The 26,348-nt window shown below is 43.4% G+C and overlaps 1 protein-coding gene and 1 long non-coding RNA gene across 5 annotated transcripts in view; one reads left to right on the top strand and one right to left on the bottom strand.

The window, feature by feature from the left end:
* The window catches only part of TLN2 (talin 2), a 349,917-nt gene that overhangs the window by 194,762 nt on the left and 128,807 nt on the right, over positions 1–26,348 (top strand). For both annotated transcript variants that reach the window (XM_084641187.1, XM_084641186.1), the window contains 8 exons: positions 5,665–5,741; positions 12,901–13,081; positions 15,394–15,507; positions 16,439–16,547; positions 17,238–17,446; positions 18,810–18,908; positions 20,047–20,214; positions 22,415–22,709. In XM_084641187.1, coding sequence (XP_084497313.1) covers positions 5,665–5,741; positions 12,901–13,081; positions 15,394–15,507; positions 16,439–16,547; positions 17,238–17,446; positions 18,810–18,908; positions 20,047–20,214; positions 22,415–22,709 — 1,252 coding nt within the window. The remainder of the gene's footprint in view (positions 1–5,664; positions 5,742–12,900; positions 13,082–15,393; positions 15,508–16,438; positions 16,548–17,237; positions 17,447–18,809; positions 18,909–20,046; positions 20,215–22,414; positions 22,710–26,348) is intronic.
* Positions 685–12,982, bottom strand: LOC311527323. 3 transcript variants are annotated; one of them, XR_014713308.1, is made up of 5 exons: positions 12,751–12,982; positions 2,242–2,389; positions 1,803–1,915; positions 1,232–1,326; positions 685–958 (listed from the first exon to the last, which is right to left on the bottom strand). It is a non-coding gene; the product is annotated as an uncharacterized lncRNA (long non-coding RNA). The 3 variants fall into 3 exon arrangements; XR_014713309.1 differs by having other exon boundaries at positions 1,830–1,915; XR_014713310.1 differs by lacking the exon at positions 1,232–1,326 and having other exon boundaries at positions 1,830–1,915.

The following is a 26,348-nucleotide window of genomic DNA, read 5'->3' as shown; positions in this document are numbered from 1 at the left end:
CCCCATGGCCTCAAACTCCATGGCCAGCACAGTGGTACCCATGGGGGTTCATTCAGCCCTCCCAGGCAGCCTGCTCAGTATTTGGACCTTTGGAGAGAGCGGCTACAGCCCCCCTCCAGTTAAAGAGGCCTCGGCTGCAGGCACCCTGCAAGCACAGGAGGAAGTGGGTGAGCAAGCTACTGGACCACCTCTGGTTGCAGAGGACCCATTGGTACCGGCTTCTTCCTCGTCATCGCCAGACGAGGCTATAGTGGGGCCCCCTCCACCAGTTCTTCAGGATGATGCGAAGGCGCATCAGGAACTGTTAAAGAGGGTTGTCGCCAATCTGGGCTTCCAGGCAGAGGAGTTAGAGGAGCCCACAGATTCTCTTTGATGTTCTCTGTCCCAAAGCCCCGGCCAGGGTAGCTTTGCCCCTATATGAGGGGGGTCACAAAAATTACAAATGCCCTCTGGCAAACCCCCTCCTCACCTCCTATCTCCAAGGGGGCGGAGTGCAAGTACTTTGTGGCATCCAAGGGTCACGAGTATCTTTATACCCACCATACTCCCAATTCCATAGTGGTAGAGTCGATCAACCACAGGGAGAGACAGGGTCAACTGGGGCTACCTGTAAGAATAAAGACTCAAGGAGACTAGACTTGTTCGGGTGTAAAGTTTATTCATTGTACAATTGCAGGTGGCCAACCATCAGGTCCTGCTAGGCCGCTATGATTTTAATATGTGGCAGGCCATGACCAAGTTCAAGAGCACCCTTCCTGAGGCCTTGAGGAGGGAGTTCCAGGCGATCCTGGATGAGGGCTTGACTGCAGCCAGAGCAACTCTCCAGGCAGCAACGGACACCACTGCCCGTATCATGGCATCGGCCATTTCGTTGCATAGGGCTTCTTGGCTACTCCTCTCTGGTCTTTCCCCGGCGGCTCAGCAGTCAATACAAGACCTCCCTTTCGACGAGCATGCCCTGTTCGCAGAACAGATGGACAATAAACTCCATGGCCTAAAAGATTCCCGCTCGACCCTACAAACACGGCATGTATGTCCCCAGCCCTTCCTGCAAGCGATTTAAGCCTCAGAGCCAGGGGAACTGCCCTTGCCAGGAGCCTCCCCATACAAAAATCCAGAGGCTACAAGAGGCAGCCTGGCCACCAATCCCCATATACATCCCAGTCGGGGTCGACCCATGGTAAGCAGATGGGCAAGCGCCCGTTTTGGGGTACGCCCGAGGGCGACCTACCAGACTGTTTCCTGGATCCTTCCTCCCCTCTGTTTGCCAACTGCCTTTCTTCCTTCCTCCCTGCATGGGCATCGATAACATTGGACTGATGGGTCCTAAATACAGTGGTGCAGGGTTACACCCTTCAGTTACTTTCTACCCTTCTTATCCCTCTTCATGGACCCTTATCACGAGAGTCTTCTCGCGCAAGAGGTAGAGGGTCTACTGCAGCTGGGTGTGGTGGAGGTAGTTCCTGTGGAGTAAGAGGTTCTATTCCTGATATTTTTTAATCCCCAAGGCCACCGGCGGTCTGTGGCCCATACTAGACCTGCGAGGCTTGAACCACTACTTAATGAAACTGAAGTTCCACATGGTCTCCCTGGCCTCCTCCATCCCTTCCCTGGATCTGGGAGACTAGTACACTGCCCTCAATCTGAAAGATGTGTACTTCCACATCACCATCTTTGAGGGGCACAGATGCTTCCTCCGGTTCACGGTAGGTCCCGACCACTATTAGTTCATGGTCCTTCTCTTTGGCCTAGTGACAGCACCATGGGTATTTACCAAGTGCACATCTGTGGTGGCGGCTTACCTCAGATGTCAAGGTATCCAGATTTACCTGTACCTCGATGACTGGCTTGTCAAGGGCAACTTCGGGTCCAAGGGGACGTCGCGGTGCTGCTGGCCACATGCAGTTGCCTCGGCCTGTTGGTGAACAACAGAAAATCCATGTTAGTTCCGGTACAGAGGATAGAGTTCATCAGAGCGGTGCTCGACTCAACCTCCGCCAGGGTGTTCCTGCTGCTGGAGTGGTTCAGGGCATTGATGGACCTCATCGCAGAAGTCTCTGCATTTCCCATGACCACAGCCAGGGTTTGCCTGCGCCTCCTAGGTCACATGGCAGTGTGCACGTATGTTATGCACCATGCCAGGCTCCGGATGCAACCCCTGCAGCAATGGCTGGTGATGGTCTACTCCGAGTCCAGGGACCACCTGGAAAAGGTTGTCACCATTCCCACAACAATACTCACCTCGCTCCGATGGTGGTCCGACCATGGGAATATCCTGGAAGGAGTCCCCTTCGACAGCACTCCCCACTCAGTCGAGTTGGTCTTGGACACCTCAGATCTCAGTTGGGGGGTGCACCTCAGTGATCTCCAGACCCAGGGTACATGGTCCCTGGAAGAGATGACGTTACACATAAACGTCAAAGAGCTCCGGGCGTGCGTGATCTTCCTTCCCCACCTGTCGCGCAGAATGGTCAGAGTCTTGACAGACAACATAGCCTCGATGCTCCATATCAACAGATGGAAGAGCTTAATCCTTGGCCCTATGCCAAGAGGCACTCGAGCTTGGCAGCAGTATCCCTGTGGTCCCTGCCAGACCAACTAGACCTGCTGTCACAGGGCCATGGTCGCCTCTTGCACCCAAACCTCACGTCTCTCCATCTCACGGCATGGATGCTGCATGGCTGAACCCTGAAGAACGGACCTGTTTGGAGGGGGTCTAGCAGGTCCTCCTGGGGAGTAGAATACCCTCGACTAGACAGACCTACCTGGCAGAGTTGATGAGGTTTTCCTACTGGGTGGCTGAATGGGGCATCTCCCCTTCGCATACTTCGGTGCAGTCAATCTTAGACTACCTGCTTCATTTGAGAAACCAGGGCCTGGCACACTCCTCTATCAAGGTGCATCAGGCGGCCATTTCTGCCTTTCATCTGCCTGTCCAGGGGCAGACAGTGTTCTCCTATGACATGAAGGTCAGGTTCCTCAAAGGTCTTGAGAGACTTTTTCCTCAAGTTCAGTCCCCAGATCCTCAGTGGGATCTCAGCTTGGTTCTGTCCAGGCTCACGGGCCCACCCTTTGAGCCTTTGACCTCGTACTCCCTATCTTACCTATCACGGAAGGTAGCTTTCCTGGTGGCAGTGACATCAACAAGGCAAGTTTCTGAGCTGCGTGCCCTGGCCTCAGAATCGCCATACACGCTCTTCTGTAAGGACAGGGTACAGCTCCAGCCCCAGCCGGCCTTCCTTCTCAGGGTGGTGTCTACTTTCCACATGTGCCAGGACATCTTCCTTCGGTCTTCTGCCCGAAATCCCATGAGACTAGTGAAGAGAGGTGCCTCCATCCTTTGGCTGTAAGAAGGGCCCTGACTTTCTACCTAGATTGGACAAAGCCTTTCTTTAGGTTGACTCAGCTTTTCATCTCTACAGCTGATAGGATGAAGGTCCTCCCAGTGTCCACGCAGAGAATTTCTAACTGGATTACCTCTTGCATAAGGACTTGTTACTAGCTGGTGGTTGCTCCATCGCCACCGATCGTCAGAGCCCACTCCACTAAAGCGCAGGCATCTTCAGAGGCCTTCCTGGCACAAGTTCCGATCCAGGATATCTGTAAAGCCGCAACATGGTCCTCAATACACACGTTCACGGCCCACTATGCGATCACGCTGCAGGCCAAGGGTGATGCTGGGTTCAGTAGAGCTGTGTTGCAATCTACAGGTCCATGAACTCCTTACCCGCCTCCACGGGTACTGCTTGGAGTCACCTAAGTTGAATGAACACGAGCAATCACTCGAAGAAGAAAAAACAGTTACCTTTTTCCATAACGTGTTCTTCGAGATGTGTTGCTCATGTCCATTTGACGACCTGCCCTCCTTCCCCACTGTCGGAGTTTCTGGCAAGAAAGAACTGAGGGTAGAGGGGGCCAATGGCGCCCTATATACTGCGGCATGTGTGCGCCACTCCAGGGGGTGCTGGAGCGGTCCCCTACAGATACTGCTGAGGGAAAAACTTCTGGCACTGGTACATGTAGCGAACGCACACACCTAAGTTGAATGAACATGAGCAACACACTTCGAAGAACACCACTTACGGAAAAAGGTAACTGTCTTTTCGAACTGCTCTAAGTTTTACAAGTAGAATTCCAAGCTAGGGCAGTTCTCTGTATATACGGAGAGTGTACAGATGTGTAGATTTCCACTCCCAAACCAATCCTTTGATTTCGTCTTTAAAATCTGCTCACACAACCAGTTTTTAAATGAGTGAAATGGGAATAGGTTAGCAAACTAACTCCCATTCTGTATCATGACTTGAATGAGAAACATGCAGTTTTCAGTTGTCAAGCCTGAGTTCTCTCTCTGCCACATCTGTTCCTCACCTACAGTCATATAGAAATCTTGTAATGTCAATAGTCAGGGCATCTTTAATGACCTATTTTGCTGTAGATTTTCTTCCACAACTTCCCCTTGTTATAGCATATCCCTGAGTCTGATGTCACAGTGAGGGCCTGAAAAGAAATTTTGTCCCTGCAACTTGTCAATGGTAGATGATTGGAAACCCAGCAACTTGAGGTGCTCCTATTTTTTTCCCCCTGTCCCTTACACTAATAGCAAAGTAAGAACGTTGCAGTTTCAAAGAGTCTTGGCTCTAAAAATGAATGGCCTGTTTCAGCCCACACCTAAACTCAAACTGAAATGAAACAGGGTTTGTTCATGGGTAAAGAAGAGGGTTCCCATTAAACTACCTCCAGAGACATAGCTATCTCTTTTCTTTGCCTCAGTATAATGACTGTTACAAGGCTAAGAATGTTATAGCAATCTATTTCTGACACAGCATTTCTTCCACAACGTATCACGCCTCTCTGTGGTCACTTGCTTATGAGGAATATCTCAATTCACACCCTAATTTAACTCCACTGTGCACATTTACCTCCCTTACGTTATTGTAAATAATTTACATCAGAAATGAACATTTCTGAAACTAAGTTTCTAGAAAATAACCATAAAGAAATGAATCTGGCACCATGTAACACTTGTCATGTTACTTTTCTTGTGGCAGTCATTTGTGTGCATTAATCATATATTGGTTCACATATGGGCGCTTTTTGGATACAAGATACCTTGTAGCAGAGTTGTATGCACCAATTCCTGTGAGCTATCTGTATTGTTGAGGCTTCCCATTTACTGCTGCATGGAGGGAGTTGGTAGGAGGCACCACTGTCCATCTGAGCTTGGTGGTATTAAGCCTCTATGAAACATACTATATAGCAAGTGGTGCTGATTTCTGGGAGGGGCAAGTGCTTCGTCTTATTCAGAAACAAGACCTGCTAGTACTACTATCCATGTTCGTCTTCTCCCCTTATGCACCTTAAGTCCACCAGTGCTGGCACCCAGATTGTTTTGCCCTATCCAAGTGCTCTGGATGCTGAAGTTCCTTGTGATCTTTCTCCTCTCTGTTGCATCCAGGACGTGGAGGTGTAACCTATCGAAGAGTGCCCGCTCACATATGAGTACCAAAACATCATGGTGCAGCACTAGAGAGAGTGCGAGAGAGAGAGCATGCAGATGACTTGACACAATATGTGTAAACTAGTGACAAAATAAAGGTAGATGAGTTCAAGAAATGAAATGAAATAGAAATGCCATATAAGTATTTATGTTTGCTTTTTTTTCAGAAACAAAGTAAAGATAGATTTGGGCTTGAAGGTGATGAGGAATCAACAATGTTGGAAGAATCTGTGTCGCCTAAGAAGTGAGTTTGTGCCATGGGAAAAATGGCTTTCCGTAAGAGTGAAAGATTTAGTAAGCAGTGGGTAGTTTTCTTTAATCCCAAATATGGTTTAAAATATTTCTGTCCTTCGAAAATTACTTAACTGCAGGGTAATTTAACAGAAAACAGCTCTGTCTCATTCCCCTTCTGCAGAGTTAAGCTTTTGTTGTGAAGTCTGCTGTTTTGTCCAAAGACTATTATTTGGTGTGAAGTATGCACAGTTGTGGTGATTTGAACCATAAACTACGGAACTGAGACTAACTGAGTAGCAATCTGTATGCAGAGTTATAAAAATTGAATTAGTGGAAGGTTGTGTGTTCGGTTTGTGAATATTTACTTGCTTTTGATAGCTTACATTTGCTAAATGGATGGCTTTAATTAGGGTTTGCATGCGGTGTTGTTCTGTAACTGTCATTAGCAGAGTTTTATGTAATATGGAAAAAAATAATTAATCTTTCAGATGCTGCTAAAGACAAGGTGGGGGGCTTTGGCTCACAGTGCAACACAAATTAAGTGGGGTCTGGGATTTCATTGTGTGGGGAGAGTGGATTATACTGGGTGACTGAAAAGAGTCAAGTGCAGGGTCCTGGCGCTGTATGTTCACTTGAAAAGGAATATTCAGTTGGCTCTTTACTGTTAATTAACAGAAACAGTTATACTTTGAGCCATACTGAGGCCTAACTTAAGCCTCTTCTTTGCACTCCAAGGGACAGGAGGGTAGTGTCTGTGCAATGTGTGAAGGTCTGACTGTGATTTATGTTACACACGTGGCTTACAGGAAATGAATTGGTGAGATCTTTTATGTGGCCTTACGTGAATTTTTAGCTTTCGCATAGTGCACATGTTTTTACGTGCTTCCTTTTTACACTTCCCGTTCCAAATGGCTTCCAGAATGTATCCTATCCGTGTCAATGCTGTATTTAGAAGCTCAAAACTTGTAACAAATGGATATGCATGGACAATGTTCATCTGTAACTGAAATTACACCAATTTTTTTCCAAGCACGTCGTTGCTCTTTAAATCAAAAATTATGCCAATGCCTCCAACTGTTGGAGCTTAGACTATACTTAATATGAGCAGTAACATCTGGCAAAGTGATCATGCCCATAGTTAATGATAACGTATTGTAGTCTTGGTCTTATCCCATTATTTGATAGACTGCTAAATTACTATCGGGGCAGAATGTAAATACATACAGTTTGGAAGAAGGGGTACACATTTTATTCCAACTCTAAGGAGTGCTTGGAAAATGTATCTCCAGAAATGTATAGTTGTTAGTCCTACTTTGGCATAGTTGAAGCAAAACTGTGAGATCCTTCTTTCAGTGACACAGCCCCCAGTCTCCGCTTTTGTCCTTTGTGAGATGAGGTGAGGTCATAACAATAAATACAGCCAGGTCACACATTCCATTCTTCCTTCACCGCCTGTTCAGGTAGTAGCATTACTGATAACTTGTTTGTCAGACACTGAAGATGTAGCAAACTTATACTTTAAGCACCTGGCACAATGGGGTTCTGCTGTATGACTATGTCTTTGGTAATACAAATACTTTCTAAAATGGTTGGATGAAAGAATACATTGACTAGAATTTAAGCAGTTCACCCAATTTAAACACCCTTGCTTAGAAACTGAAAGGGAAGAATGCAGCCAGGAATTAGTTTACAGGAGCTCATGAAGTCACAGAATTTAAGGCCAGAAGGGACCACTGTATCATCTCATCTGGCCTTGTGTATATCACTGACCATCAACCCCACACGCTAAACCCAACAATGGAAATGAGACCAAAGTAAATGAGACCCACGGGATATTAGACTATCACGTGCCCACAGGCAGAGAATAGGCGGGACCAAGGGGCATCAGTGCTCAAGGTCTCTGCAGTGGCAGGAAAATTATTACACGAGATACACCCAGATAATCCCAGTAAGTGACTCCACTCACCCACTGCAGAGAGAGGCAAACCCAACCCCCCCGCCAAGGTCACTACTAATCTGAGCTAGGGAAAATTCCTTCCCAGCCTTACTTATGGATATTAGTTAAATCCTGAGCACGTGAACAAGAACCAGCCAGATTAACACCTAAGAGAGAGAATCCTCGGTGCCACCTAAGAGCCCTGGCCTCTGTACCGTCTCGAGCTATGGCCATCTCTGGTGCATCAGAGGTAGGAAATGGAGGGGCGGGGCGTAACCCATCCAAAATACATTGAGGGGGATATGCTTTCTTGACCTCATGCCGGTGACAGCTGAAACCCTGAAGCATGAGTTTTAGGAACATAAGACATATCGGAAGTCACAAGCAACCCCATCATACAACTGCGCTCATAAGTTTGTCCAGCTAATTCAGTTGTTTGACCCACAACTCCTATTGAGAGGCTGTTCCAGAACCTCACATTTCTGATGGTTAGAAACATTCTTCTAATTTCCAGGTTGAATTTGTTTATGGCCAGTTAATATCCATTTGTTCTTGTGCCAACTTTCTCCTTTTGCTTACATAGCTCTTCACCCTTCCTGGTATTTACCCCCAATATGTTTACAGAGAGTATTCACGTCCATTCTCAGCCTTCTTTTTGCGAGACTAAGCAGGCCCAGCTCTTCCAATTTCCAAGAGGCCCTCATTCCCTGATCATCCTAGTATCTCTTCTCTGCACCTGTTCCAGTTTAAATTCATCTTTCTTGAACATGGGTGACCAGAATTGTACACAATATTCCAGATGAGGTCTTACCAGTGCCTTGTATAACTGCATTGGTACTTTTCTCCCTGTACTGGAAATGCGTTGCATAATACATCGTAAGAGCACATTTGTCTCTTTCACAACCGCATCACATTGGTGGCTAGTGGTCATCCTGTGACTGATCCACACACACAGGTCTCTCTCCTCCTCTGTCGTGCCAATTGATGAGCCTCCAGCTTGAAGCAAAAATTCTTCTTCTTAGACCTAGGAGCATTACCTTACCCTTTATACTGTTGAATTTTCCCCTGTTTCTGTTGCTCTAGTCTTCGGGTCATCCAAATCTTCCTGTATAATATTCCGATCCTCCTCTATATAGATGATGCCTCCCAACTTGGTATCATGAGCCCATTTCATTAGCACACTCCTACTTTTTGTGCAAAGGTCATTAATAAAAATATTGAATAAGATTTGTCCCAAGACTGATCCTTGAGGAACCACAGAAGTTACCACTCTACAGTTTGATCATTCACCTTTCAGCACAATGCATTGCCTTCTCTTTAGCCAATTCCTTACCCACCTTACATGCTAGCACTGATCCATATCGTCCCTAATATAACTAATAATTTCCCATGGGGTACTATATCCAGTGCTTTACTGAAGTCCAAGTATATTAGATCTTCTGCACTTCCCTTATCTAAAAATAAGTTATTGTACTGCCTTTATGCACATGTTTCATATTATCATTGTTTTGAAAACTGAAGCAAAGTATTCATTTAATTTTTGGGCCATACTGAGATTAAAGATAATCTCCACTGCATAGCAGCCCAACCTCATTCTTCCTTATTCTCTTGTTATTTGTCACCTTGATCGATTGGTCCTTCAACCCTCATATAGATTGCACTGATCACAACACTTCTTCCATTTGTTATTTATATAACTAAAAAAATCTTTATTTTAATTTCCTTGGCAAGAGCTATTTCAGCTTGACTTTTAGCAGTTCTCCCTTTACTCCTATATTTTCTAACTTTCATGATGTAGCTTTCTTTGCTAATTAACCCTTTTTTCCATTCCTTATAGCAGTGGTGGGCAACCTGTGGCCCCTGGGCCACACGTGTCCCGTCAGGGTAATCTGCTGGCGGGCTGAGAAACATTTTGTTTACATTAACTGTCCAGAGGCTGCCTGCAGCTCCGAGTGGCCGCGGTTCGCCTGTCCCGTCCAATGGGAGCTGAGGGCAGCCGTGCCTGCGGACTGTCAATGTAAACAAACTGTTTCGCGGCCCACCAGCGGATTACCCTGGTGGACAGCGTGCAGCCCAGGTTGCCCACCGCTGCCCAATAAACTCTCTGCTTACTCCTAAAAACCTTTGTGAGGTGGTTATTCTTCCAGCTGGGTCTGGAGCTTTTCTCTACAAGTTTTTTCCCTTTCTTGGGATGTGAATTTCAGATATGTTTTGTATAGTTGATTTGAAGAATTTCCAAGTCATCTCTCCATGTAAGTCCTTGAGCTCTTCAGTCCAGCTGACTTATTTACCATATATACTTGTTCATTGGCCCGTTCCTTTATAAGCTGACCCGCACCCCCCCCCCCGCAAAAGATGGATAGGTAAAAATAGCAAAAACTGTATGACCCTTTCATCAGCCAACCCTATATTTCAAGGGTTGGCAAACTTTGGCTCCTGGCCCATTAGGGTAAGCCACTAGTGGGCCTGGATGTTTTGTTCACCTGGAGCGTTCACAGGCATGGAGCCCCTGAACTCCCAGTGGCCGTGGGTTTGCCATTCCCAGCCAATGGGTGCTGCAGGAAGTGGCGCGCAGCTCCCATTGTCTGGGAACAGTGAACCGCAGCCACAGGGAGCTGAGGGGCTCCATGCCTGCAGACGCTCCAGGTAAACAAGACAACAGTGTATTTGATACTCAATTCAATGATTCCATAGAGTTTTAAATAGTCAAATTTTGGTGTAGACCCGTTTATAAGCCGACCCCCGCTCTTTGATGCATCACTTTTTTACCAAAAATATTCAGCTTATGAACGAGTAAAAATGGTAACTAATTCCCTAATATCACAAAGTCTGTCCTTTAGAAATCAAAAGCCATGGTTAATTACCTGATTTGGATTGTCCTTTCATTTAATGTAAACAGAATCAACTTGTGATCATTCAATCCAAGGTTATTTCTTATGACCAGCTTTTTTGTGATGTCCTCACTACTTACTAAAACAAAATCTAAAATTACATCACCTCATGTTAAGTATCAGGGCGCACCCGTGTTAGTCTGTATCCACAAAAACAAGGAGTCCGATGGCACCTTAAAGACGAACAGATTTATTTGGGCATAAGCTTTCGTGGATAAAAAACCACTTATTCAGATCACTTCTTGTTGGTTCAATGATGATTTGACAAAGAACCAACTGAAAATAACTGGGCCCTAGCAGTAGAAGTAGCATTTATTCTCCAATCTGTATCTGGAAAGTTAGCCTCACATTATGACCCAACTCCCAAAAGTATTTATCTCTGTAATAATATTAGAGATCACTATCCATATCCTAGTCTGACCCTGGGAGTCTATAACACTTAACACTTAACACTACCTCAGCAGAACCTCTTTTACAATCCTTCCCCAAAGTGGTTTTGACCCAAAGAAATGCTGTGTTGTCCATAATATCACTTCATATTTCTTTACAATTTACTGTTTCAATTATCTATGCTATCCCCAACTTTACCTTTCTTTTTCTCTCTCTTAAACAATATATACCCTACAATACCTGTATGTGAATGTGAATCCATGCTGGCTGTTCCTGATCACTTTCCTCTCATGCAAGTGCTTCAGGATTGATTCTTTGAGGACCTGCTCCATGATTTTTCCAGGGACTGAGGTGAGGCTGACTGGCCTGTAGTTCCCAGGATCCTCCTTCTTCCCTTTTTTAAAGATTGGCACTACATTAGCCTTTTTCCAGTCATCCGGGACTTCCCCGGTTCGCCACGAGGTTTCAAAGATAATGGCCAATGGCTCTGCAATCACAGCCGCCAATTCCTTCAGCACTCTCGGATGCAACTCGTCCGGCCCCATGGACTTGTGCACGTCCAGCTTTTCTAAATAGTCCCTAACCACCTCTATCTCCACAGAGGGCTGGCCATCTCTTCCCCATTTTGTGATGCCCAGCGCAGCAGTCTGGGAGCTGACCTTGTTAGTGAAAACAGAGGCAAAAAAAGCATTGAGTACATTAGCTTTTTCCACATCCTCTGTCACTAGGTTGCCTCCCTCATTCAGTAAGGGGCCCACACTTTCCTTGGCTTTCTTCTTGTTGCCAACATACCTGAAAAAACCCTTCTTGTTACTCTTGACATCTCTCGCTAGCTGCAGCTCCAGGTGCGATTTGGCCCTCCTGATTTCATTCCTACATGCCCGAGCAATATTTTTATACTCTTCCCTGGTCATATGTCCAACCTTCCACTTCTTGTAAGCTTCTTTTTTATGTTTAAGATCCGCTAGGATTTCACCATTAAGCCAAGCTGGTCGCCTGCCATATTTACTATTCTTTCGACTCATTGGGATGGTTTGTCCCTGTAACCTCAACAGGGATTCCTTGAAATACAGCCAGCTCTCCTGGACTCCTTTCCCCTTCATGTTAGTCCCCCAGGGGATCCTGGCCATCCGTTCCCTGAGGGAGTCGAAGTCTGCTTTCCTGAAGTCCAGGGTCCGTATCCTGCTGCTTACCTTTCTTCCCTGCATCAGGATCCTGAATTCAACCAACTCATGGTCACTGCCTCCCAGATTCCCATCCACTTTTGCTTCCCCCACTAATTCTACCCGGTTTGTGAGCAGCAAGTCAAGAAAAGCGCCCCGCCTAGTTGGCTCCTCTAGCACTTGACCAGGAAATTGTCCCCTACGCTTTCCAAAAACTTCCTGGATTGTCTATGCACCGCTGTATTGCTCTCCCAGCAGATATCAGGAAAATTAAAGTCACCCATGAGAATCAGGGCATGCGATCTGGTAGCTTCCGTGAGTTGTTTCCATTGGATACCCCCTCAAAGATTATGCGCATCAGCAGCTTCTGCATCCCACCATCTTCTTTCTCTCCTCTCCTCCTCGGGTCGCTTCTCATGCTGTCTCAGTAGCCATCATTGCTTTATTTTCTTAGACCCTATTCCTAGGGGGAAAAAAAGAAATTGGAGGACCCTCCCCGTAGCTCCCTCCCACGGAGGCTGCTGCTAGCTGTTTGCTGCTCCAGTGTTCACTAGTGACTAGCTTTTTAACCTAGCCAAACTATGTCAGCACCAGCCCCTTGTTAAGGGATATCAGCAAGCACTGAATCAAGCCACATACCTAGAACAAATCACTCCGGTAGTGATTTTTTGCTCTGTTCTGAACAGAACACAAAATCACCATTCTTCTCTCAGGCCAAACTCCCACAGAAACTCTGCTGTTAACTGCTCGCTGTTTGCTGTCATGTTCTAATGTGCATTCCCTTTTCAGATCTACCATCTTGCAGCAGCAGTTCAACCGAACCGGGAAGGTAGAACATGGCTCAGTGGCATTGCCTGCTGTGATGCGTTCAGGCTCCAGTGGCCCAGAGACTTTCAATATTGGCAGCATGCCTTCCCCCCAGCAACAAGTCATGATTGGGCAAATGCACAGAGGCCACATGCCTCCCCTGGTGAGCAACCTGTTTGTTTTATAATGTCCTTGGAAACCAGCCCGTGTAGCCTGTGCTGTGAGTGGTCTGAAATAAGTATGTGTGCACACCCTGTTATTAGATAAGGGCTGTGAGCTGTCTGTGTTGTTTTACTGCACTGTTTGGCTGACTCTCCCATTAAACTGCACACTTTCAATTTCCTTGAAACACCCAAAGTAACATAGTCATAGTCCACCTTTTTACTCCCCCCTCTTTGTCTTAAAACTTTTCTTAAAGTAGTTATAAACGTGTTTGACATGGGCTGGGAAAGAGGGTAGAAAGGCTAAATATTGTTGATAAGGGCAAGCGGTATTGTATGAAAAATACAATATGTATCTATTTACAGTGTTCTGAAAAAATCATTTATCTAGGCATCGCTTTCTGCTTTGTGTATTCCTATGAAGTCTGTTGCTAGGTCCGAGTATATACTGTTGATTTTTTAGTGTGCTGCCACTGGACTTGAATATTAAGCTCACTTTATTAAACAGTCATTTTAATATAATTTTAATTTCTCTGTACAAGTGTAACTGTAAAAGTTACCCTTTGTGTCTACCACTTTTTAAATGTATATTGACTAAGACCATTTGTTTAATTTTAAAGACTCTATTAACGAAGGCCTATACATATGCTCTAGATACCCTAAATATTGGGCAGTTTTTCGTAATATCATAGTAGCATAATTCAGAAGAATATTAATTTACTCATCAGTAGGTAATGCATATAACAATACATACTCATCCCACACCACTTCAAAGCCTTCAGCTCTGCAGCAGCCATATCACGTAGATGTCAGTTTGATTTTAGAATGACTCCTGATGAAGCTAATGGAGTATCAAATTCCAGGAAACTGATGATGCTATCCTTGAAGTAAATTCAAAACTCATGTTCACATTCATAGAACTCATGACAAGAAGACAGTGGTACTTTTTTACATGAATAGTGGACATGCTGATTGTGAAAAATCCGTTTTTTTTACAATACGTATAACTGAGAATAGTAAAATATTTTAAACAGCCTTGAGACTGAATCAGAGAAATGTCTGAGTGATCATTTTGCATTGTTAGATAATAAAAATCTTAAAACATGATATTCAGCTGTTTCTGCCAGTCCTGGCGGGACTAGGAAGATAAATTCAGACTCAGACTAAAACCATAGCAATGGAAATCAATGAGGACGCACCCCTGGTTAAACCTGTATTACCCCTGTTGGCTCAAATGTTACTGGTCAGCATGCTCCAGTTTTTATGTTTGCTTGTAAGTTTCTTCTCTGCCCTTTGTGTTCTAATATTTGCTTCCCCTTAGCTCTGTTTATGAAAGATTTATGGAAATTAACACAGTAATGGCAAAAACTATCCCCTCTGTCTGAAAGTAGAGAAGTCCCTGAGTTGCTCTGTCAAAATGTGGCATGGAGCATGAATGCCTTTTCTAATAATAGTTTTATGTACAATGTGGAAAGCACATAAATTGTTCCAGAAACCAGGTGCACTGTAGACAGGTCAGTCCTATCAGCAAAAACTTTGTCTTCCGATGTGAAGTTTCTAGGATTTTGCAGCTCCCGTGACACTGTTGCAGTTTGGGGGGAGTTCGTGTTCTCAATTAATAGCAAAGAGTTGAAAAGCTTCCTCCTGCTTAAAGTTCATCTGGTTTTCATCTCCTGCATGGGAGCTGATCAAGTTTCTCAAAGTTGTACAAGTTTGAAATAGGTCAGACAAGTACCTTGGGAGGCTGCCTGGATTTGGCTGTCGCTTACTTTCCCATCTTTTCTCAGGGTTCCTCTTCCAGGTTTGGGCCCGAAGATGTGCATCTGGGAGCCAGGTGCTACTAACATGGTCCATTAATGCTGGAAATTTCTGAGCTGCCATGGGTTACCCACTAAGGGACCATGAAACTGTATGTATTAAGTAAAGAAGGGAATCAAAGGCAGTGAGGAGATAGGGAGCTAGTTAATAAGTGCTGTCTTGGATCTGGCAATTGGACCTGTTAACATTAACAGTGATGTGTATCAGTTGCATTTTTTACTGTCCTATCTAGAGCGCTAGTGTGATGCTTAGAAACCAACCTGCCCATTCAAGATCTCTGGCAAACCCATACCATTCAGACCCACACAAGCATTCTTTCTGTATGACCTAGGAGGAGACTGTGGCTAGAAACAGAACAATCAAAATAAAATTCACCATTTACACAAGTCTAATGATTTAATCTCATTTACTTAGTGTATAGCACAAAACATTTCAGATCCACCTAAATCATGATTTGCAGCTTGGCAGACACTAATTTTCCTTGTCTATTTCACAGACCTCAGCACAGCAGGCCTTGATGGGGACTATTAATACGAGTATGCACGCTGTTCAGCAGGCACAGTCCGACCTCAATGAAGTTGATAACCTACCACCTCTAGGACAAGATATGGTGAGTTAATTCATGTGATCCCTATAAGGATTCAGCTAAACAGCTTGAGTTATTTATTTCAGAGCTTATTCATTGTCCCTGGGTGTAGATAGATATCTCAACAGCTTTATAAATAAGATGAAAATCCTTGTTTACTTAAAGGAATCTGTAAGAATATCTTGTTCTGTTTAACTCACATTAACCTTCTGAGGCTATACACCGTGGACCCAGTTGTCCCTTCCTGTACACCTTTGCAGTCACATTTACTTTAATGGGTCTACACGTGTGTGACTGTGGAAAACTTGAGTCAGTAAATCAGGGGGAAACTGCCACTTGGACTGTTGTAGTAAGTAGCTCCTGAGGGGAGAAATTGAAGGAGTGGCTGTAAAGCAAAACCAACTAAGATACTGAAGAAGGCACAGCTTGTATACAGATAGCTCATGACCCTAAAGAAGGATGGGTGTAATCCTGTCAGATACATCTCAAGTTTCCTCACCTATTTTTGGCTCTAGGAATTTTTGGCTCAAGCCTGTCTGTGTAAATATTCTTACGTGGCTTCTTAGCTATAATTGTTAATGGGATATGGAGCCTGTCAGCTCTGGAACACCACTTTGGATCCAATTTTGGGGTGGAGTAGAGCCAATAAGATTGGTGAGTCCCCATGATGAACCAGATGATGTTCTGTGATCCTCCACTGTGCACCATTTTGACACCATATTTATGGCATTCACACAGAAATCAGAGCTGTCAACCTATGATCTAGCAGTTACTGTAAGGAAGAATTTACAGTTATTTCAGCCTAATAGCGTAGCTGATGCCATCTGCTTCATTTAAAAGGCTTCTGAAAGAATCAAGGGCCTGTAAAGAACTTTACTCATTACTTTATCTTGAGTTTATTTCACTTGCAGCATGGCATTGCAGTCCTTAATACTCTGATGATGTTTCTTTCTAGGCATCGAGGGTATGGGTTCAGAACAAAGTTGATGAATCAAAACATGAAATTCACTCTCAGGTTGATGCTATCACTGCAGGAACTGCCTCTGTTGTTAACCTCACAGCAGGTAAATTACAGGGATTGGACTTTGCCAGGCTGCTGTTGTGTATGTACCAACCTCTTTTCAACAAGATGGAGGCTGCCCGGGAGACATTCAGGAATATACTTTCCTCCAAATACACAAATGGCCTTTATGACTGAAACAGACCTTATTGTCTTTTTTTTTTTTTTTTTTAACCAGTGTTTGCACAGAATCTATTAATGCTTCCCTGATAAAGATAAAACCTAATATTTTGCTGGCTTCATGTAATTGAGAGTAATATTTTTGTATGGGTTTTCTGAAGTATCATTTATTGGCCACTCCTAGAGTCAGGATATTTGGTTGTGTGGACAAATGGCTTGCTCTGGTCTGTCTGGTCCTGTGTCTTACATCGTTTTTCAGTTTTTCTCTGAATTGCAAGTTAGGTATAAGATGTGTAAAGGCAACTAGTGTTCAATACTGCATTTCTTTGGGTCCCTCCATATAGTGAATATGGGAGAGATCATGGAAATTGTGGTTGTTTTGCTTACCTGGACAGTCATGAAGAGAAAAAATTCCATGAGAATGTACATATGTTATATATATGGGCAGGAAAAGTCTGAATTATCTAGCCAAGTCTTCTTTATCCCCTTCAATTTTACTTCTAATTATCTGACCAGAAACCAGCTTGTGCTGTACTCCTTGCTTCTGCACTTATCATTCCCTTCACTTATACAGGTGACCCAGTTGACACGGATTACACGGCTGTGGGATGTGCAATTACAACCATCTCTTCTAACCTGACTGAGATGTCCAAGGGTGTGAAACTGCTTGCTGCCCTAATGGACGATGAAGTTGGAAGTGGGGAGGATCTCCTGAAAGCTGCTCGGACTCTGGCAGGTGCTGTTTCGGACCTGCTGAAAGCGGTGGAGCCCACCTCAGGAGAGGTGAGAATACGGACACAAGCAGTGAGCTTTCACAGGCTCTCCTTCGCTGAAATGCATTACTCTCAATTAAAGTGTTTGGGTATAAAGCATTTATCCAATTAACCAGAATGGCTCTTTCCAGGCCCCAGGTTGTGTCTTCCCAACCCTCTCCTGCCACTGTTTCCCCTATGATCCCCAAGCACTTCTCCTGACCGCTTTCTTTGTGTCCTCCACATACCTCTGACTTCATGCCTTTAAGTGCGGTACCTTGATCCTAGAACAGCCTCCCGGTTAATATTCACCCATTTCCTCTTTCATATATCAGCCAGCTGTTTCACTGTATTGTATCCACACTGTTGTATCCAGTCATGCCCTTATATTGTAAATTTTCACAAGTTGTTTGCAAAGTCTTCAGGTGGCTACTGACGGCTCACTGCTATCTGGCTAGTATTGAAAAATCAAGGCGCTGGCTTTGATTCTGCACTGTGGCACGGTGCCAACAGCAAACAGCCCCATTAAGATGCTAGCCAGTCATGAGGGACATATTTGAGTGGTTGGGGGGCTAACTTGGTATTGTGAGCTCTAGGAGCAGAGATGGGGAAATTGATTCAACCCTAAAAATCTTTATCTGTATATTCTTTATTTGACAGAAGCCTGCTGCCACCTCCTCGATTCATTCCTTATTTGTGGGAGGATTTTTTTTTTTGGTGGGGGTTTTGATTTTTTACTTTTCAAATTGAGGCAATCTGAATACACAGTAATATTCCATTCTGTATTTTTATTGGAAATGTTGAAAAAAGTGTTACCATTTTTTTTCTCTAAATGCTGTGAAAACTCAATTACAAGTTACTAGGGAAGTAAGTGGGGCTGGTACCTGATTTTTTTTTGTCTTTAATATCAGGGTCGCATGTAGCAACAGGTAACAGGTGAATGAAACGACAGTCTCCATCAAAATTTACGGAAATGGGAAATTGTACTGAGCAAGACAGAATTTAATATTGCAGACACTCTGGCCTGAGTTTATGGCTGCTATCCGTTTGCCCTGGATCTTTGCAGTTTTAAGGCAAAACCAGAAATCTGTGACCACTTCCAAGCAGGTTGCAATAAAAGCTGTCCAACACATACCTTTCCTTCAGCTGCTATGATGTGTATTAAAGCTGATCAGATTTCTTCTCACACTCAGCAACATATGGAGACGTGTCATTAAGATGCTGCAGGATAAATTAAATAGGAATACGGAAAAGTAAGAATATTCTAAGAGGTATCTTGAGTAGAGAGTTCAGTGGCGTTACCCTGTATACGGTAATGGGGCTAACAAAGGTGTCTTGAGAGAATTATGAAGTTAAAGAAAAACGTTTATGCTTTTCATTAACCTGTTTTGTAGCCTCGCCAAACAGTTTTAACTGCAGCTGGAAGCATTGGGCAAGCCAGTGGGGAGCTCCTGAGACAGATAGGAGAGAATGAAACTGATGAAAGATTTCAGGTAAGATCATATGAGTTGCTCACTGCCAGAATCATGCAATTCCACGGTGGAGCTTGCTGCTGCATGTAAGGTTCACAGTAGTGTTATCCTACGTCTGTATGCAAGTCTTTTGTATTTCACTTTGATTAGGTGAAAAGATGTCTCTAATTTTGTCTAAAATTTGAACTGGTCCAAATCTTTAATAGGTTTAAAAATTTAGTTTTGTTTTATTTCTCTCAACACTTCCTTCTTTCATCCAGCTTAAGAAGATGAATATTATCAATTAGCATTATGGTTATTTTGGAGGGTCTCAGTCTGGCTCTGTTGTATCAAAAATAATTGAAGCACATTGGAAGCAGAATTTTAAATGAGGTTGTATATTTGAATAATAGCAATACAAGCATTAAACCACTTATACAGCTTCAAACAACCAAATGCATTTGTCTTCAAGAAGAAAATATCTTCTGGAGCTGGGGCCTCTGAGGAGTTACAGCTTGAGCCATTATTTTATAGTGTAAAAGAAAACTGTACTAGCAAATGGATAGCCCCCAGACACACTGTTTGCACCTGTTTATAAATTAAGGTTGCAGTGCCATTTTCTTTTGCTTTTCTATACAGTGCATACTGTTTATTGAATATGCAGTGTCAGATACCCGTTAGTTATCATTTTGAGATCTGAAATCTTCAACTTGACCTTAGGTAAAACATATGGCTGTAGATCACCAATTACCCAGTGAGATCAACTCAGGTTTTGAGTGTGCATATCTAGTAACTAACGTCACATGTTCTTACAGTGATTAGTCCCACATGTCTACTCTGAGATTACAGCTCTAAATTGTACTCCCATATCTTGCATTTGGCTATCACAAATCCGAAGTGTGTAGTTCTGCCCCTTCCCAAAAGGTGATTGATTCACTCAGCTTACTAACCTGTTTGCACAAAGCATTTCAACCCTGTAAGCAGGCCATGTGTAACAAAGAACATTTCTGGATAATACATAGCAATGTTTCACTGGGAATCTACCATAACTTCCCCTTTGTAGATGCTTTGAGTCTTCTTAAAATCGGAATATCCTAGTTTAATTTTAAGGAATCCAAAATATTGACGCTAGTGAGTATTTCTGACAGCTTAGGTCAAGTTTTGTCCTTTGTTTTGCCAGGATGTACTGATGAGTCTTGCCAAAGCTGTTGCAAATGCTGCTGCCATGTTGGTGTTGAAGGCTAAGAATGTGGCTCAAGTTGCTGAGGATATGGTCCTGCAGAACAGGGTTATTGCTGCTGCTACGCAATGTGCACTATCCACCTCTCAGCTTGTGGCATGTGCCAAGGTAAGGCTCATGGTGTTCGTGAAGGGGGCAGTGCGTTGTTTCAGTATGTTACACACTCATTCACAGTCTTCCCTGGGTGTATTGTTGATATGGTTTAATCAGTTAACCTTGAATATCCTGGAGTTAGAGCTCCTACAAAAACATAAAACTATGCAAAGATATTTAGGGTTCTATCCCCAAGACACGTTGGATAGAGCCTTGTTTCTCAGTTGCCCGCTCCAGCCGGTGTCGATTGCTGCTGCTGTGAGCATTTCACAACTTGGCCGTCCGGGGTAGTGGTTATTTAATGAAGCATGTCCTTCCTTCTTTTGGCACCTTAGAGACTAACCAGTTTATTTGAGCATAAGCTTTTGTGAGCTACAGCTCACTTCATCCGATGAAGCGAGCTGTAGCTCACAAAAGCTTATGCTCAAATAAATTGGTTAGTCTCTAAGGTGCCACAAGTCCTCCTTTTCTTTTTGCAAATACAGACTAACACGGCTCCTATTTTGAAACCTTCCTTCTTTTGTTTCCCCTTTGGGCCAGCCCAGACTAAACAGTTTCTCTAGTCTATCATTATTAAACAACTGCTAATGAAAGTGTTTATGGTTTGGCTTCTTGTTAGATTACAACAAGAACATCAAAGGGCAGCCTTTAGCATATGAAGTGCTGCCATACTATTCCAGAGAAAGGGCCATAGATAACTGATATGGCCTGCTGTATTGCTAATATTGATAAAAATGCTGAAAATATTACTCTGAGAAACACAGCTTGCTGTGGAGTTGTGTGACATGTTTAACAAAACCTATAAGCAGCACACATTCAATTGCGTTATTTTCATCATAACTGAAATTCAAGCCAAGTTTGCTGAAAGGTTTGTGTTCAGATTTATGTGCTTCTGCATCATTTCACAGTTTCTGATGGGAACAAAGAGAGACGCATCAGTTTTGCCTGAGTATTGAGAGTTGGCCTAAGAAAAATACAAAGGAGCTCCCATCCACATAGAGCAAAATCTCAAATAGAATCACTGTGTTCCATGTGGCTCTGTTTGGAGAAATGTTACCATTTTCATTTTTCAGAGTAGCAGCCGCGTTAGTCTGTATTCGCAAAAAGAAAAGGAGTACTCGTGGCACCTTAGAGACTTCATTGGATGCAAAGTGAGCTATAGCTCATGAAAGCTTATGCTCAAATAAATTTGTTAGTCTCTAAGGTGCAACAAGTCCTCTTTTTCTGTTTTCATTTTGAAACTTTAAAGCTTTAGCATGTGAAAATACGAAATATTTGTGATCTGCAGGTATGGCTTTCTTAGGGTTAATTGCTGTTGGAAAATGAGCGTTTAAATATTGTAGAACACCCAAGAGGATTATAATTAAATTAATAGCCAATTTGCGGTATTCAATTTTCAGTATTTTCTACTTCATTGCTGTGGCTGCCGGGCTTTGTATAATGAATATGTAAGATCATTAACTGGAGGTGATGTTCTGACTGCTTTTAAATTTCCACAGGATGGCACAAGGCAGTCAGTGTCATTTTTTTCTTTTGTGGAAAAACACCCATCTGACTTCTTTCCTTTGCCTGTAACTGACTTGACATACCTGAATGATATGGACTGAATCTATTGTATCATTAGAGCACATTCATGGTTTGCTCAGCTTGGTAGTTCGTACTTTCAGACACGCAATTTTCCTTATCTGTTTTTCCCGGAGTTATTTTTGGCTTTAGCAAAATATTGGCTGATAGTGGAAGACTTTGCAATACCAACTTTAATTAAACTTCAGTAAAGGATCACAGTCCCTACGATAAGCTTTCTTCAAGTGAAGTTCTAGGATACAGAGCTGTGTGAAATGACTGCAGCTATCTTGCCAGAATCTGCCCCATACCTGCCATTCAGAACCAACTTCATGTATTTCTCCATTTGTTCAGTAATCCAGAAAAGTCTTAACTTAAAAGGGCAAGGACATTTTTAACACTTTGACTTTGATAGCCTCCAGTGGTAAACATTTACCAACTGTTACTGTGCTGTTGTATGATGTACATTACTAATCTCTTTTCTTATAGTAGTAGATAACTGCAGTACTTCATGCTTTGGTATGGCAACTGTTAGCAGGTGAATAAGCTGTTTTCTGAACGCTAAGGAGACAGATGTGTTACCTGTTACAGTAGGCTGATAACTTCTGGCCTATTAGATCTTTTCTTAACACCGCGTTTTCTCTCAATGTAGGTTGTGAGCCCCACTATCAGCTCTCCCGTATGCCAGGAACAGCTGATCGAGGCTGGAAAACTGGTGGATCGTTCAGTGGAGAATTGTGTCAGAGCCTGTCAGGCTGCCACAGATGACTCTGAACTGCTGAAGCAGGTCAGTGCAGCAGCCAGTGTAGTCAGCCAGGCCCTGAATGACCTCTTGCAGCACGTCCGTCAGTTTGCAAGCAGGGGAGAGCCCATTGGACGCTATGACCAGGCAACGGATACCATTATGTGTGTCACTGAAAGTATCTTCAGTTCGATGGGGGATGCTGGTGAGCTGCTTTATCTTCATACTCTCTGTAATGGGGATATTACTTTAGTCTGACTCAAATTCCCTCCGACATATACCCATTTCAAGTAACGCAAGTCAGAAATCCTTAATGCTTTAGGTGCCCATAGGCTTGTGCTCCTGTGAGCAGTCATTCTAACCACAATATTATGTCATTAAAGCACCTGTAAGTGTGCAGTGGGCAGGTGAGGTTGAGTCTTTTAAATTGTATAATGGATGCTTATGGAGCTCTGCTAACACAACTGATATTGTGCCTGGAAAATCAGGGATGCCATATATATGATGTCTCATATCTTGCTGTTTGTGTTGCACTGCTTCACGTCATGGGAATGTTATAGCAGTTTTGTATCTTTAAATGTGAAGACTGCCTGTTAAAGTGCTCAATCAGCTATTTTATTCTTTGCCAGTAATTAGATCCCTAAAGATTTATTTACCTGACTAGACTTAGCAGGCAAGAATTTTGTTTCCATTATGGGCTTGGCTTTTATAGTGTAGCTTTTAAACCTTTAAGTTCTTTGTTTTAAAGAACATGGCTGTTGGAGCCCAACCAATCAGGGGCCTAATGTTTGATGAGCTTGCTGTACAATTCCATTATAGAAATGTGAAATGTTGAGACCAAACTATTCTAACTAATGAGCATTATGAATTGTTATGATGTAATTATAGGGACACCATCTACTTGAGGTCTAGTCAATTAACTGAAACTCCTTGAAATATTTATTTTTTTAAAAACTCCTCTGGTATCCCCTTCCAATGATTGTGGGTTCGTTGTTACATTATCCTGTTTTTAAATGTTTTACTCCTTGTACTATATATCCACCCAAACACAGGAAACTCACTCTAATAGGTTAACACGGAAATGAAATATACTCGGAGCTTTTACCTGTGCAGTGTGGAACAACTCCCCATTATAGTCATCTTTGTATGAGTAAATATAGGAGAGGAAATTTGTCAGATGTTTGAGCTTTAAATTGACTCTCTTTTCAATTGTGCTATGTTTGGGCTAGGACATAAGGAGATGATACAGATTTGGCAAATTCTCTGTGGTATTTTTAGCACTAAGATGATGTTTTTGGTGAGAAATTGCTGCAGAGTAAGGTATTGCCAAGCAGATACAGAGCAAATTAAAAATATAATTAATTAACCCATCCCTCACCCTCAAAATGGAAACTGTAGTACAGTATCCTAAACCTTTTACTCAGTGACGTTAAGAGACTAAGACACACACAATTATGGCTTAACTAGTGTGCTGTCCTGCCTGTGTATATGTTGTGTGAACTATCTGTGTGCCACATATAAACCATATATTATCTGATGTCTTGACTCCTAGCAAAGAAGATTACAGAAACCTTGGATAAGGTTACTTTGGATAGTGTCTATATACAGTTCACAGCCATACATGTATGAGGGGCTGTGAGGAGCTGTGTCACCACCTGCCCTGCAACCTAGGTGCCTCATGATGCTTTACTGTTGTCACTCCCAGTCTGGGCCATTCACAAACAGCCAAACTGCACACAGGTCACACCCTGAGTGTCTGCGTATAACTGCAGTCGTGGTCCAACAGCTCTGACCCCAGCAGCCTGTCAGTAACACTCCAGTCACACCCTGGCTTCTACCAGCCTGGGTTACTGGTTGTAGGGTGTCCCCAACACACTTCTGGTTCTGAATTTTCCCCAATACATGTGTTCTGCACTGTCTAGCCCTATCCTAGGCACTTCAGATATTATAGGTCTGTTGCCTCTGTAAAGGATCAATATTCAGCAGTTTGCTACTTCTACTGAGTTACCCAAACACTTCAGTTTAAACACAACACTGGGTTAGTTTTTTATTTAAAAAAAAAAAAAAAGTTTATTTTACTACTAAGAGAGAGATTGAAGAGAGTACAAGTATAACGCATTGAAGTCCGAAATGGTTAAAAGAGAAATAAACATAAAACACTTTCTAGTAACTAACTAAACTTAAGGTAGATTTGGTTCAGGGTAAAATCGTTTCCTCAGCTTCCCAGCAGCACTGCTGACCAAATTCTCAGGTCAGGACCTCCCTGAAAGTCAAAGGGCTGGTTTCTTTGTCATCTTAGGTAAAAAGAAAGAGAGAGGTAGGGAGAGAGAGAAAGAAAGGTAACACCTGTGGTGTTTTTGCCCCTCACTTTCATTGTCCAATCACCCTTTGAAATGCATTTTCCTGAGGGTCATTCCGAAGTAAAGTTCCCTCCAGCTGCTGAGGAAACAGACATTCTCATAGTGAAAGTGGTTCCCTAAAATGCAGATCGATCTGTTCCTGCCCCCCTTCATTGTCAAAGAACGGCCACTTGACAGGTGATTTGCCAATTAACCTTGATGACAGCTGGCTAGAGGCTTGTCCTTCGTCTTTGAGGAACTGATTTACCCTCTCTTGCTGTCCCAAGGACCCTGTTTACTACATATTGTGATACAGCTTGGCCAGAGGGCAGCAGGAGGGTGGTCAAGGGAGATATGTAAGCCCCAGGATGATGAGCCTTATTCCCTGTGGAGGGAAGAGAGGCTGCTATAGATTAATTAGAGCACCTGAAGCCAGGCACCTGATAAAAACCCCCTGCTTCAATCAGACAGTTGAAGGAGCTGAAGCAGAGTGGTTTGATGTTGGAGCAGAGAGCAGTTTGAAGGAGAACAGTTTGGAGGGAAGCAGAGGAGAGTTTGGAGAAGTGCTATGGCGGGCCAGAAGACCAAGACCCTAGCTAAAGGGAAACTCGGCTTGTGCAGAGCAGAGGGACTCCATAGACACAAGGGCTTGGGAGAAACCTGGCCCAAGCAGAGAGAGGGCAGGAAGCCCCACAAGCTGAAAGGCCAGAGAGGGAAGTACCCCAGGGGAAGGAATTGCTAGTTCAAGTGGTTTGCCACTATCCTTAGGGCCCCAGGGTGGGCCCGGATCCCTCCCTCTCCACTCCCCTTCTCTGGGATGCTAGTGGGACAGTTAATACCCCAGATCAGGGTATCATAGAACTCCCCATAATAATTCCTAGAGCCATGTCTTTTACTTTAATTTAAATATTGTCTATGATGGAGAATCTACCACCACCCTTGTTACATTGTTCCAGTGGTTAATTAGTCTCAACATTAAACATTTACGCTTTATTTCCATTTTGAATTTGTCTGTCTTCAACTTTCAGCCTTTGGATTGTGTTATAGCTTTCTCTGTTAGATTTAAGAACCCATTACTAAATATTTGTTCTCCATGTATGTACTGTAATGAAGTTACCCTTTAACCTTCTCTGTGTTAAGATAAATAGATTGGGCTCTTTGAATCTATCATTTTACGCATGTTTTCTAATCCTTTAATCATTCTTGTGGATCTTCTCTGAGCCCTCTTCTTGAATTGTGGGCACTAGAGCTGCACACAGTATTCCAATAGCAGTTGCGCTGGTGCCAAATATAGAGGTAAAATAACCATTCTGGTCCTACCTGAGATTCCCCTGTTTATGCATCCTAGGATCACATTAGCTATTTTGGCCACAGTGTCACACTGGGAACTCATGTTAGCTGATTATCATCCACAACCCGAAATCTTTTTCAGAGTCACTGGTTCCCAGGATAGAGTCCCCCATCCTGTAAGAATGGCCTATGCTCTCTGTTCCTAGATGTTTACA

The sequence above is a fragment of the Lepidochelys olivacea genome (assembly GCF_965140295.1).
Source record: "Lepidochelys olivacea isolate rLepOli2 genome assembly, chromosome: 10".
NCBI lineage: Eukaryota > Metazoa > Chordata > Testudines > Cheloniidae > Lepidochelys > Lepidochelys olivacea.
Note: the sequence above shows the minus strand (reverse complement) of the source record. Positions and strands in the feature narration are given on the sequence as shown.